The sequence below is a fragment of the Quercus suber genome, unplaced genomic scaffold, assembly GCF_002906115.3.
Source record: "Quercus suber isolate HL8 unplaced genomic scaffold, Cork oak 2.0 scaffold_4, whole genome shotgun sequence".
In the NCBI taxonomy this organism is placed as follows: Eukaryota; Viridiplantae; Streptophyta; class Magnoliopsida; order Fagales; family Fagaceae; genus Quercus; species Quercus suber.
In genome coordinates, this window is record NW_027069470.1 from 213494 (window position 1) to 227214 (window position 13721).

Here is a 13721-nt window from a genome sequence, read left to right on the forward strand (position 1 = left end):
TACTTCAACAAAGTTTGCATTTATATTAAAGTAGGACAAAGTTTAGCTACAAAATTGGTTGTAGCTTTAGGCTATAAACTCACTCAATAAAATAAATATTACTGCATATTTTGAAAATCTAACCGTTGAATTACATGTTCTTTACGCTCTTAGTGTACATGTCAATTTTTGTGTCAATCGGATATCATATAGAGTAAATAGAGTAAATACATATATTAATTATCTATTGTTGTGCATTAATTATTTATATTAAATGAATTTATATGATTATTTTTATAAATTCTATATAGAAAATAATTTTTAGTTGGAATAATAAAAATAAATTTAAAATATGACATTCTTACTCATGTTTAGTTGCTTTGACAACAATTGTCACAAAAGCCATAATTTTTTTTTTTAATATTTGTGAATTCACTAAAATTAAATTTAATCCTTTAAATTTCCTAACTCCTTTTTGTGTATGTGCGCGCGCATATGTGTGTATGTGGAACTAACATTGTAATATGTATTCTATGTAATTAGAAAGATTATTAATATAATAAATATGTTTATTTTGTTATATTAATTATTTTACGCATAATGAAATTTTAATATCATTTTTCTAAGATTTATATGAGAAACAATTGGTTTTTATTTTTATTTTTTTTATTTTATGTGAGAAACAATTGATTTGAAGTATGGCATTTTTACTCAAATTTAGTTGTTTTTGAAACAATTGAAACCATGTCCAACAAAAAGGGGGAAAATTTTTTAGTAACACACAATCAAGAATGTAAAAATAATAATAATAATGATAATAATTGAAGGATATATGCATTTTTTTAGTAGGCATGAAATTTGTGCGTGCGCGCACGCGCACATGTGTGTATGTGAAACTAACACGGTAATATGTATTCTATATAATTAGAAAGATTACTAATATAATAAATATGTTTATTTTGTTATATTAATTATTCTAAGCATAATGAAATTTTAATATCATTTTTCTAAGATTTATATGAGAAACAATTTGTTTTTCTATATGAGAAACAATTGATTTGAAATATGGCATCTTTACTCAAATTTAGTTGTTTTTGCAACAATTGAAACCATGTCCAACAAAAAAGGGGAAAAATTTTTAGTAACACACAATCAAAAATGTAAAAAAATAAAAATAATAATAATAATTGAAAGATATATGCATTTTTTAGTAGGCACGAAGCATGTCTATCTATATTAGCTACTATATCATGCAATTTTCAATTTGTAAACACACATATATAGTATGATCAAATCACTATACTACTTTTAGTGTATTTCTATTTTGTTTATATATAAATTAACTAAAGATTACAATTTTTTACAATGAAATTTATTGAAGTATCTTTTTTATACATCGATAGTTGAGAGTGGGGATTTGAATCCTTTCTATTGAAAATTGAGGTGTCAATTAGTTAAATTACATGATTTTTGGTAAAACTTATCGAAATATTGAAGAAAACTAATATTAAGTTGTTGCACCGCACATTGTGCGGGAACTCAACTAGTTTTTACATAACCATAGGAACCTAACAATGAAGGAGTTCTGTTCACATGGAGACCACTAATGAAGACTTTCATCCACAAATGAACAAGACCTTGGGGCCTTTCCTAATCAAGGATTCTCCATATAAGACATTGCGTTTTGCCAAGAATGGACTCACCATGCATCAACAAGAAAACTAACACTTTTAAGTGATGAAAAATATAGTAGAGACAAGTAATAGTTTAGATTTCTATGAGATTATTTTAACAATCATCGGATATGCTCACATTGAGAGCTAATCATAGAGTTTACTAACCGGGCCATTTTTCGGTTCTTTGATCGGCCAGGTTTTTATAATCATGAATATAAGTCTACTAAAAGTGTGACATTGGGATTCTAACACCACTAATCAAGAACTCAAACATTCTTTATTACTTAGGAACTTAGGTATTTTGCTCACTTTGTTTTGATTAAGGAATTCAAATGTGAAAGTAGAATGTTCCTACTTCCTAGTACTAGGGGAAGAAAAAGAACGGAAATTTTAAAGGGACTACCATTTGAATCCCTTGTTTCATATGCCTAATGCTAGCAACAGGTCAATCATAATTTCCAATATCCTACAATTACTTTGTTAGTTTGTTTCACTTGGTATGTGTGAAATAATTAGAAAGTCCCTTGCTAACCTTTTGAATCATGAATAGGAACCAGACCTCTTGAGAATTGGGTTTAGTGAGAAGCTTAACTGAATTTTTAACGCACTCAAAATCTGAAACATAATAATTGTTAACCTGAATATTTTCAATTCATACTCACTAAAATGACACACAAAAACTAACAGTTTTACTTCATTCCTGCTGGAACTTAGCTTTTGAAGAACTCTAGATGGGGGAGACCAAAATAAATTTTCCAAATCAATACTAATGCTAGCAATAGGTCAAGCATAATTTCCAACATTCTACAATTCATTTTGTTTCAATTGGTATGTGTGAAATAATCAGCATGACCAGAACCTAAAATAACGTAGTGTGGGCTCTAAAGAAGAATAAATTTAACATAACCTGGCATTATCGTTATTACTATTTTGGTAAGTCTCAAAACCTAGCATTGTACAATGATGTTTGAGCACACAACAATTAGAAACTACTTCAATACACTTTAGTTCCAGGGTTGGTCCTGGAATCCCTTCTGCATACAGAGATCAAGTAGTTCAAGACAATCTTATTGACAAAACCATAAGGAAACCAAAATACCGACCCAGGCCCCATACACCTCTTACCGAAACACCATGATCTCTCTTGATATTAAATTGTCAGAAGGTTGCAAGTAACCTGGAACTGGGGAACAGCTTATGGCTCAAAAGTCATGCTTTCAGCCTCTCGTCTCACTGACTCAAATAGCACAGAGGACAGATACCTCTCCCCAAAGCTTGGAAAAATCACCTGCATAAATAAATAATGGAGAGGTAAATGAAGAACTGCAAATTGTAGTTGACAGAGTCAGAGTCCAAGCATGGTAATGCTATTTGCCAAATAGACATATATATGCCATGTGAAGTTAATGCCATTTGCCATTGAATTAGTTGTTTAAAAGGCTCTTAATTTAAAAAGAGGAAACTCAAGACTGAGGTGATCGGTTACTAGTGTCTTTACTTGATTAATAGTAATTAATTCATGGGTAAGAATGAGGCAGAGATAATCAAGCTACACCATCAGCCTAGGACATTAGAAAATGATTTGGACAGTCTTGAAAAGTGGCTAAAATTCTACCAAGTCAAAAATAAATGTGCTCATAGGCACTTTTATTGTACTCTAATCACATTCTTATCCAAAAAAAAAAAAAAAAATTGTATTCTAATCACATTCTACGTGTTATCTATGAAGCACGGGTGCGGATTCGGGTTCGAGTGTGCGGGTGCGGCAAGATACGTTTACTAATAAATTATTAAATATATTTTTATTTACAAATTATTAAATATATTTTCATATAATGGTAAACATAAACCAATTTAAAAGTAATAATAACTACAAATAATTCAGTAATTTCAATTTAAATTGTTTAACCTACAAATAATTTGACAAATATATAATAAGTTAATAACTAAATAAGAAATCGACTCAAGTTTTTATTTTATTTTATTTTTTTAAATGTATTTCGGCCAGTTTCTTGGCCAATTTCAGATGGCCCGAATAGGCACGAATCGGGAAACGAAAAAAAAAAAAAAAAAAAAACCGCGAGTCGGCATGTCGAGTGCGAATCGGTGAGTCTGGCCCGAATAGGCACGAATCGGGAAACGAAAAAAAAAAAAAAAAAAAAACCGCGAGTCGGCATGTCGAGTGCGAATCGGTGAGTCGCCGAGTGTCGGGTGCCGGGTGGCCCTGGAGCCGCACCCTTGCTTTCTAGCGTGTTATTTGACTTGGCTAGATGTTTACAGGTTGATGCAACTACTGTCCTGTAAAAACTGAAAGCAACTGCTTAAAAGAATTTCATGTTGATGGACAGACAGAAATTTCATTCAACTTCTTGAGGTGGGATGAATAAGGGAAATTATGCCAAAACCAATCTGCTGCCAGCAACACATACAACCATATCAACAGGGAGGTTAGGACCTATTTGGTAGATTTTGCTTAGAAAATACTGGGATTGGCAACTGTGGTATGCACCTAGGACCAGGATTGTAGAGGGCTGACTTCCATCTTACACCTGGGAAGGCATTTGATTTTCATATAATCTAATGGGTCTTGTCTCCAAAAGCCTTGTAGCTCAACTGGTTGGCTCTTCCTGGTGTTCCCAAATGAAATATCCAGCGTTCAAATCCCACCACCCCCAAAAATGGAATTAGAAAAAAAATAAATAAATAATAATCTAATGGGACTTGTCTTGACATGGATCAGGAAAAAAGATGCAAAATCTTCCCAGAAGATATGATACGTGTTGACTGTTAAGTGACACCCATAAGTACACTATGTTATCAGTCAAGAATAAATTGTAAGTGCACAATGTTATCAGTCAAGAATAAATTCTCTAGAGTGTCAAATAACAAAAAATTTACTCTAGAATACCTTGAAAATTACAATATCCTATAGCTAATAAACATGACGTTCATAGCTGTCTCTGTTAGGGTGAAATTTTTTTTATAGTTTCACTCTCCCATATTAGGTTATTGTAATTTATTAACTATAGGAGAACTATCTGGCTATCCGGATTGGTTATTTCACACTTAGTTGTGAGCATACTTACAGTTAGCTACTAAGTGTTTTTAGTGCCTTGAAACAAATAACGTTACCATAACATCCAAGAGTTCAGAGGTGAATTTTGTTATTCAGATTAAGGGAAATGTCATAGCATCATCCTTAATTCAAGAGTTCAAAGGTGAATTTGCCATTCAGATCAAGGGAGATGTCGTGTCATCATCCTTAGACCATTGCCTATAGCCTAATGCTAGAGTATATAGGACCCAACTAGAACACCAATGAAGTTTAATCTTTTCAGATGGTTTAAGAAGAGAAAATGCCATAGACTAATCATGTCATTAATGTGGTCCAAGTTTAGATAGATAAAAAGTTACAGGAAATTAAATAATTGAGCTGGAACATTATCAAACTTCTATGCAACTAGACACTTCTAATATGCCAATTCTAGGTTTACCAGAATTTGGAGGGGAATGATCAAAACTTACAACAATTAGCTTTCCAGCATTCTCTGGCCTCTTTGCAATCTTAATTGCAGCAGCAGTAGCAGCACCAGATGATATTCCCACCTGGAACAGATGACCCAGAATCAAAAGTGGTACAAAAAAAGATTTAAAAAAGAAAAGAAAAAAAAGAAAAAAGACGTGCAATGACAGTGATTTGTATATGGATAGTGATGCAGGAAGCACAACCAAAACTATCTCAGAATCTATTATCATAGGTTTCTTCTAGATTTCATTTTTAAATTTTGAATTAGATTTCATTGTGAATTTTGAACTTGGGTTTTTAGTTTTGGGGACGTAATTGTGCCTTAATGTAATGCCTGAAGCATATTAAAAAAAGGCTCAAGGATGGTTTGGTATAGTGCGATTAGAATAAAAAATTTCTGATTAGAGATGTTTCTCTAAGCTTGGTGATGATTCTAAGCACCCTCAGGTGGTGAAGCCTAAAATTTGTCTTGTTTCTCTTTCTTCCCTGATATTTTTATTTTCCTACCCATGCCATTCTGCATCACTTATGGGACAGTTTCAATGAGATGACTCAACAAGGTTCAGATCTTACAAATAAGCCTTCTTTCAGGGCAAGACGCTTTGCAGTTTCAATTGCTTCATCACTTGATATCTGCAAGATTACGAAAGTCAGATGTAGCAAATGGGAAACAGTTTCAGGCATCAAAAGTGATTAATAATGAACCAGGGGAGACAAATAAGAAGAGAAGTGTGGTGCATTACAGATACAACACAGCAATCAGATTTAACAACTGGAAAGAGTCATTAGAAGTGGTTAACAATCTTATAATACAAAAACAAATAGGAAATGAGGACATGTGAGATTACAAAAATTAGCTTCAGTAACGTACTATAATCAAAATCATACAAATTATCATATAAGCCTTCACCCGGTCATTTCTATCAAAGGTTCAATAGAAATAAAATTCAAAACTATATTGTATCAATATATGTGATTATTATAGCAATTTTAACAATGTATATGTCATGTAATTATATACATAATAAGGGAAGTTTTATTTATTTTAATTTGAAGCTCTTCCTTGCATTTTCTAAAAATTTGATGACAATTCTGTTGCAATTTGAAACATGTCCATTTTTGGCCAACTGAATAGCACCCTCAGCATGGAACTAACCATGTTTGCAGTCTCTAACAGGGCCACTGCAAAAATAATGATGGATTAACCTCACTATTGTAGGAAAAAGACGTCTGAAGAACTGTTATAGCTGCGAAGAGCTCTTTTCTTTTCTTTTCTTTTTATCTTGTATGTAAAGTAAAAGAAGATGAACCCCATCTATATCATCAAAATGATAAAAATGAAGGAAAATCACCACTATCAGCTTGAAAATCTATAAATTTAAATTGTTAATTTTGAAAAGCAATTTCTGCACATACAAACAACCAAACTCTTTTTATGATATTACCTATTAATATGTTTTCTAACTGTGCATCATACTTATGAATATTTTTATTCGATAATAGAAATATAGGGAATTAAATAAATTAACTTTTTGCACTTTGAAAAGTACACAGGAGAGTCTCTCTTAGATTTTCTCCTTTTGAGACTTTGTAATTTTTGACACTTTGAGTTCATCATCGTGAACACAGAGTTTATTTGATTTTTAATGAAATCCATTACTTATTTATCAAAATTAATAATAATACACAGGAGAGTCCTGAAAATTTTATGATTTTATGCACTTCTATAAACTGTAAAATCAGTCAAAGACATTCAGCCCTTACTTGGACTACTTCATCAACAATGCTGACTTCCAAAACGCCAGGAACAAAACCAGCACCTATTCCTTGGATCTTGTGTGGACCTTGACGTTGACACATGCATAATATCTTTAGTTAGCAATATCTAGAAATCCAAGATACTTTAGAAAAGCAGCATTTAAGTTCTTACATTTGAGGAAAAAGCTAATATAAAATAGAATCAACACTAAATAAAACAGACTCATCAAGTAAAATGTGAGGTTATTTAATATATGAGCTCAAGGGGAACAAAAAATCATTTGTATGGGGTCGAATATTTGATATAAGCCAATAGGTGTTTGTAATCTTCCTTGATTTCAGGCTTAAGTGGATACTATACCTGTAACAACTATAATATGTCATAGAAATGGAATTTTTTGGAAAGCTGCTCCTCACTGTTTGATGTTGTGTATTTGGAAGGAGTGGAATTCCCGAAGTTTTGAGTATATGGAACAAAATTTGCCAGACTTAAATCTTCCTTTGAACTTTATGAGATTGGATGTCAGTTATGGGTTGTTCTTCTTTATGATCATTTTGTGATTTGATTGATCATTGTCCTTTGCATGATTGATTGTACTGTCCCCAATTGTATACATCCTGTATACTTGGGTGACTATTTTTTGGTATCAATAAAATTCCATTATTTATCAACAAAACAACTATAATATATCAAGGCAATAGGTCCCCAAGATTAAAGCTTAGAACAGTTACCACTTGCAAATATTATGCAGACAAAAAAATTATGCAAGTAGGGTTAATTATGTCATGAAGAATAACTCTACATTGGTAGTGGGAAATTTTTTAAAAAGCATAGATAGAATAACATTTTTTTTAAGTAATAAAAATTTTATTAAAAAAGAAAAAGTACTCTATGTTCACGATGGTCAATACATAGTACTTAAGACAATAAAAAATAAATCAAATAGAAAATCTAACAGTGTTGGAAATCAGAAATGGGATTGCAATGTGTAAAACTCCAAACCCAAGACCAATCAAACAAGTCCAGATTAGCAAGGACTTTAAAATGGTCAAGAACAATTCTTCATCATCAAGAAATTCTCTTTGTTTACTTACCGAGGAGAGAAACCCCTCTTTGACGAAGCACAACAGCCAAAACTGAACAACACAGTAATTTTATTCTAAAAGAAAGTCCACAACAGCTGTGGCAGAGGGTAAAAGATTGACCACGCCTCTGGTGAGTCTGGTCTATTGCAGCTAGCTACATTTTCTTTTATCTTCTTGACAAGGAAGTGGCTACATTTGTTCAAGTGAAATTGCTAAACACAAGATTTAGACATTAAAACATGGACATCTTTATTAAGATCCATTTGTTTCCAGCTAGTATAGATTTTTCAATGCAAACCACTATATATATTTTTCCTCTATCAACTTGTATGATGTTTTGATTCCACAGGAGAAAAACACATGTTACAGGGTTTAACTTATTCTTTTTAGGGTTTTCCCACAATTAGAGTAAAACAGGAATGAGAATATCACAGGTTCCATAAATGCAATGAGTAATGAATATAAATTATCTCAGAGCAGCAATAAATTCAATTTAACTCACCAGGCTTCCCTCCAGATAGAACAGGACTTTCAACTGGTTCCACACCATACAACTAACATAAATGGGAAAAAAAGAAAAAAGAAAAAAGAAAAATGAATTTTTTAACAAAGAAGCAAACTGCTACAGAAGATACAAGTTTACCATTATAAAAAGTTATACCCAATGCACAAGGCTTCTGCTTCTGCAGGGTCTAAGAAAGATTGTCAAATAGACAGACTTACCCCCCATTTTGTAGAGGCTAATTCCTAGTCTCGAACCCATAACACATTGCTTGGGCAGAGGGCACTTGCCATCACACCAAGGTCTGACCTCTTAAAACGAGATCATAAACAAAAATTACATAGAATTGATGTTCATATTAAAAGCTAAAGCTAACCTTTATATCAGGGTTCTGCTCTTTAAGAAATTTCCCAGCACCTGTTATGGTACCGCCTGTGCCTATCCCAGAAACAAGTGCATCAACTTTTCCTCCAGAACCTTTCCATATCTCTGGTCCAGTGGTTTCGTAATGTATCTACGATAACAATAATACAGATCACTCAACTTTGGCAAACCAGCCTAATTTAAAATGTATTATTGAGTAACTATACCTTTGGGTTGGCAGGGTTTTCAAACTGCTGAAGGATGTAGGCATTGGGTGTCTTTGCCAGTATCTCTTCAGCCTTCTGAACAGCCCCTTTCATGCCTTTTGCAGGATCTGTGAGAATTAAATCAGCTCCAAAAGCTCGAAGAATGATTCTTCTTTCAAGACTCATTGAAGCAGGCATTGTAATGATAAGCTTGTAACCCTTAGCTGCCGCCATGAAGGCTAACCCAATGCCAGTATTGCCACTTGTTGGTTCAATGAGAACACTCTGCAGCAAACATTAATTAATCATAGAAAAAAGCATGTGAGATTTATCAGCTCAAAATTCAACCAAACAAAAATACATGATAAACATTCTTTCATCATGCTAGTATTGGATATTTTAATCATCTTTTCTTTAGTTCTAATTCAGTCATATCTTTCTTTCAACAACAGAGCAATACAAATCACGAGCATGCTATAGGTAATCTTAAGTACGGTGTATTTCTTTAAGAGACTATTGCCAAGAGGGTGACCACCATTTTGTCATGTGCATATCCTACCCTAAAGGCCTCTTCATGAAAAGAAGAAAAAAAACTAACCTGCCCAGGTGTGATATCGCCCTTTGCCTCTGCATCCGCAATCATACTATAACCAATCCTGCACATTAGAACACAGTAGTCAGGAGCTAGAAAAAAATTAGATTTCAACCTTTAAAACAAGCATTCCCTTTTCCCCCTTGATCAGCATACTTTAAAACAAACAAACAGGGCTATCACAAGTTCACAACTCTGACGAGGGTAAGAATGAACATCAAAGAACAAAGAAGTAACAAAAGTAATAGTTGACCATAATACCTGTCTTTCACACTTGAGCACGGCTCCATCATTTCTAGCTTGGCGGCTATACGGGCCACACAACCATCCACAACATTATTGAGATAAACCAGTGGAGTCTGACCAATTAACTATACACAAAATTAAAAGCGCGTATCATAGTTAGCAAACCATTCTAAGCACTAGAAAACACACAAAGAAATATACATCTTTTTCATTCACAGACACCAATAGAGGGGCAACTTACTTCAGTAACATCTTTGGCGATGCCAGACCTTTCAACTGCCATATTTTCAGAGTACTGCAACCAGAAAGCAGAATTTAAATATTTGGTAATGAAATATATCTCCTAAATTATAAAAACTTTCACTTCTTTGTACTCCAAAACCAGTAAAATGGAATCAGAAACATATGATTTTAGAAACAACGTAGGAACACTATCATCATTTCCAAAGCCTAGATATTTTATCAATTGGGACCCAAGAAAGCAGAAAGGACCTACACTTAGCAAAACCCAATTCATCTCTTTTAGCTTATTTTGACATAAGTTGCCTTTAATATAATGGTTGACACTTCGTTTTTAGACCACTTTTATATGAGAAATGAAAAATTATCAAAACATTAATAATTTTTTTTCTTTCCTCGTAAAAACTTTTTTAACTATTACTATTACTATAAGAGAATCTGTTTACATTTGCCACTTATCTACATTTCCTTAAGCCAATAAAAAAAAATGCAAAACTGTAATTTTCAATTTTCCATTTTTTTCCCCTTTTCCAGAACTTTCTCCATAGCCAAACAGCTAATTAAAAATCCAAAAAGCTCTAAACTTTACAATCCCCTCTGATTCTAAACCACTCAAAGTGCAAATACTATTCTTTGTTTTCGCCATTCTCTAAATTAACACACTTACAAATGGATTTTGAGTGATGGGTAATCACAGAGAAGAAAAAAAAAGGATAGAAACAAACGTAAAACTATATAGAAGAATTATGGGTTATGATCTTACTTTTATTCTAATCTAGTTATGATTTGAAGAGAGAAATGAAAAGAAAATATAGTACTGTAATTTGTAAATGAATGAACAGCTTGAATAAAAGACAAAATCACCTTGACTTTAAAAATCCAAAAAGCTCTAAACTTTACAATCCCCTCTGATTCTAAACCACTCAAAGTGCAAATACTATTCTTTGTTTTCGCCATTCTCTAAATTAACACACTTACAAATGGATTTTGAGTGATGGGTAATCACAGAGAAGAAAAAAAAAGGATAGAAACAAACGTAAAACTATATAGAAGAATTATGGGTTATGATCTTACTTTTATTCTAATCTAGTTATGATTTGAAGAGAGAAATGAAAAGAAAATATAGTACTGTAATTTGTAAATGAATGAACAGCTTGAATAAAAGACAAAATCACCTTGACCAGGGGCGTAGCCAGGAATAAATACTTGGGGGGGCCGGGTTGTAACAGATACATACTAAATATAATTCTTAAGTCTATTGAATACAAAATTATCAACTTTCATATATCATCATATACTTGAACATGTTGGGAATTCAACCGAAATTCCAAACCTGTGAGAAACAAAAAAAAAATAGAGAAAACAAAATGCCAAAAGAAAAACAATCACACGCACAAGACAGTATTTACGTGGTTCGGTAATATGCCTACGTCCACGGAGTTGCAGAGATTTCACTATCATCAAAGAAAATTACAATGTGCGGCTACAATATGACTCAAAAATTAACCTGAAAAGAATTTTAAAAAATAAAATTTTAATTAGAAAATTTTTCCTTAGTTATATGGATGTTATTCATACTTAAGAAAAAACAAAATTTTCACTATAATTTAAACAATCAAACCCATCAATCATCATCATTCCTATTATTAAAATTTTCCTGTATTTTAATTTTTTTTAATACAACTTTAATTAATAATAACCCCATAAAGGCTTAAACAAAAACAAAAATTAAACACACAAGGATTTGTACACAACATAAACCAAACAATTTAACAACTTCTATAGCCACATGATAGCTAACTAATCAAAAATATGTAATATATCAAAATAATTTTACCTGTCTTCACAGAATCACAAAGTGCAAAAATGGGTGGGCCGTGTGGCAATGCTTATTTGCCTACAACTGTAGATATTCTTCCCTTCAAGACTCATCAGTCATCACAAACAAATTGAAACAATCTCCTTATCATTGGTTAGTGACCATCCAAGGCTTGATAGATAGACATTTCTTTCTTGCCTTTCCAAGTTCTTTACTTGAAACAAAGTGCTCACACAATCCAACAAAAACAGCAACAAGTAACTGCAACGGAAGCACCCTTTTCTATTTCATAAAAAAAAAAAAAAAAAACCTAGCCTGTTTCCAAGGCAAATGAGAAAGAAAAAAAATGACAACAGAGTTGGTTTAGCCTAATAGGTCTTGATTATCCAGAGTTTTAAGGTAACTTACTAATTTCCATAAAATTTATTGAAGATACTTAATGAAAGTAAAAATAAAATAAAATAAATCCATAAAAATATGGAAGATTCATAATTTATGTAGACATAAAAGGATAAGTGTCGGCCAAATATTTGTAATGTTCAAGTATTTCACAAATGTTAATATTTTATGATGAAATTTACTCTAGGCTACCACGGGAGTAAGCTCAATAACACTAGGCCACCACCCAAGTAGGGTATGTGTGAGTATTTATTTAATATAAATCTAATTATATATATATATTAAATATTTTTATACCTATCATATTTACATTTTTATTTTGGTGACATACTCTCTCTCTCTCTCATCCATCTTTAAGTCATTAATATTGAACCATCTTATTATGAATGACAAACGACCTCTAATTTACCATGCCTTCGACTCGCCTGCAGAGGTTTTTCCAGCTTGGAAAAATGAATGAAGAGCCCTTAATCCAACTTTTCCCCATCCAATTGCCATCCCTAATAAACTTTAATATTTATCTCAAGTTTTTCCCTTCATCTATTATTGTTTATTACACTATGATGAGGTTTTGGTGGCTGGTAAGTCTTGAGGCCGAACCCGAAATGGGAAGCCCTTGGGATTAATTCCATGTCATTTGTCCAATGTCCACTAGTGTCTTCGATAGGGTTGAGTCAAACTATGGCTCAACCAATTTTTCGCAGGCTTGATTCAACAATAGAATGCTACTGTGGTCACGCTCATGTAAGAAAAGTATATCATTTGGTCACTCTCTCCTACCCATTGTTGTCCGTTAAAAAATATTGTACGGGGTATGATCCAAGGCCCATTGGGCCATGGGCCTTGGCCCGAACATTCTCAAGGACCAAAACTAAGCCCAAACCTCATAGTAAGTCCATTTTGTTTTGGATGCATGATAGATAAGCCCATGTCCAGTCAATGTGTTTGCTTGGAACAGCCCATGTCCTCGGTAGCTCGGTATTGCCTTAGAGAGTATCGCTGCCGAGCAATCTTTTGGAGGTAGGAACTAGTTCTAATGTCATTACCACTGTTTCCAATAGAGCATATTGCTTGCTAGGAATAATCAAAATTGGATCCCACACACATGAGCGAGACCAAAATGTAATCATGAAACCTCCACCAACCTCAAGCTATAAATAGCAGAATTGAGTGAAGAGTGGGGGGTTGGCAATTTTGAGGAGAAAATAGAGGGTAAAAGAGAGAGAGAGCGCTAGTACCACCAAGAGGGAGAGCAACTCAGAGGAACTATCCTTAGTAGGAAACACTAAGCCCACTATACAAGTAAATTGTGAGCCCAATTCTAAGCCC

General features: G+C 33.0%; 1 protein-coding gene across 3 annotated transcripts; it reads right to left on the reverse strand.

Annotated features, from left to right (window-relative positions):
* Window positions 1-2551: 2551 nt before the first annotated feature.
* On the reverse strand, window positions 2552-11012 carry LOC112017827 (cysteine synthase). 3 transcript variants are annotated; one of them, XM_024050281.2, is made up of 11 exons: window positions 10938-11012; window positions 10176-10229; window positions 9950-10059; window positions 9695-9752; window positions 9118-9381; window positions 8904-9041; window positions 8528-8579; window positions 6946-7025; window positions 5755-5814; window positions 5181-5261; window positions 2552-2943 (listed from the first exon to the last, which is right to left on the reverse strand). In XM_024050281.2, exons 2-11 carry the CDS (start codon window positions 10215-10217, stop codon window positions 2851-2853), a joined length of 978 nt encoding a protein of 325 aa, XP_023906049.1. In that variant the 5' UTR covers window positions 10218-10229; window positions 10938-11012; the 3' UTR covers window positions 2552-2850. The 3 variants fall into 3 exon arrangements, with proteins under 3 accessions (XP_023906049.1, XP_023906050.1, XP_023906047.1); XM_024050282.2 differs by lacking the exon at window positions 10938-11012 and adding an exon at window positions 10842-10901; XM_024050279.2 differs by lacking the exon at window positions 10938-11012 and adding an exon at window positions 10431-10511.
* Between the last annotated feature and the right edge of the window lie 2709 nt (window positions 11013-13721).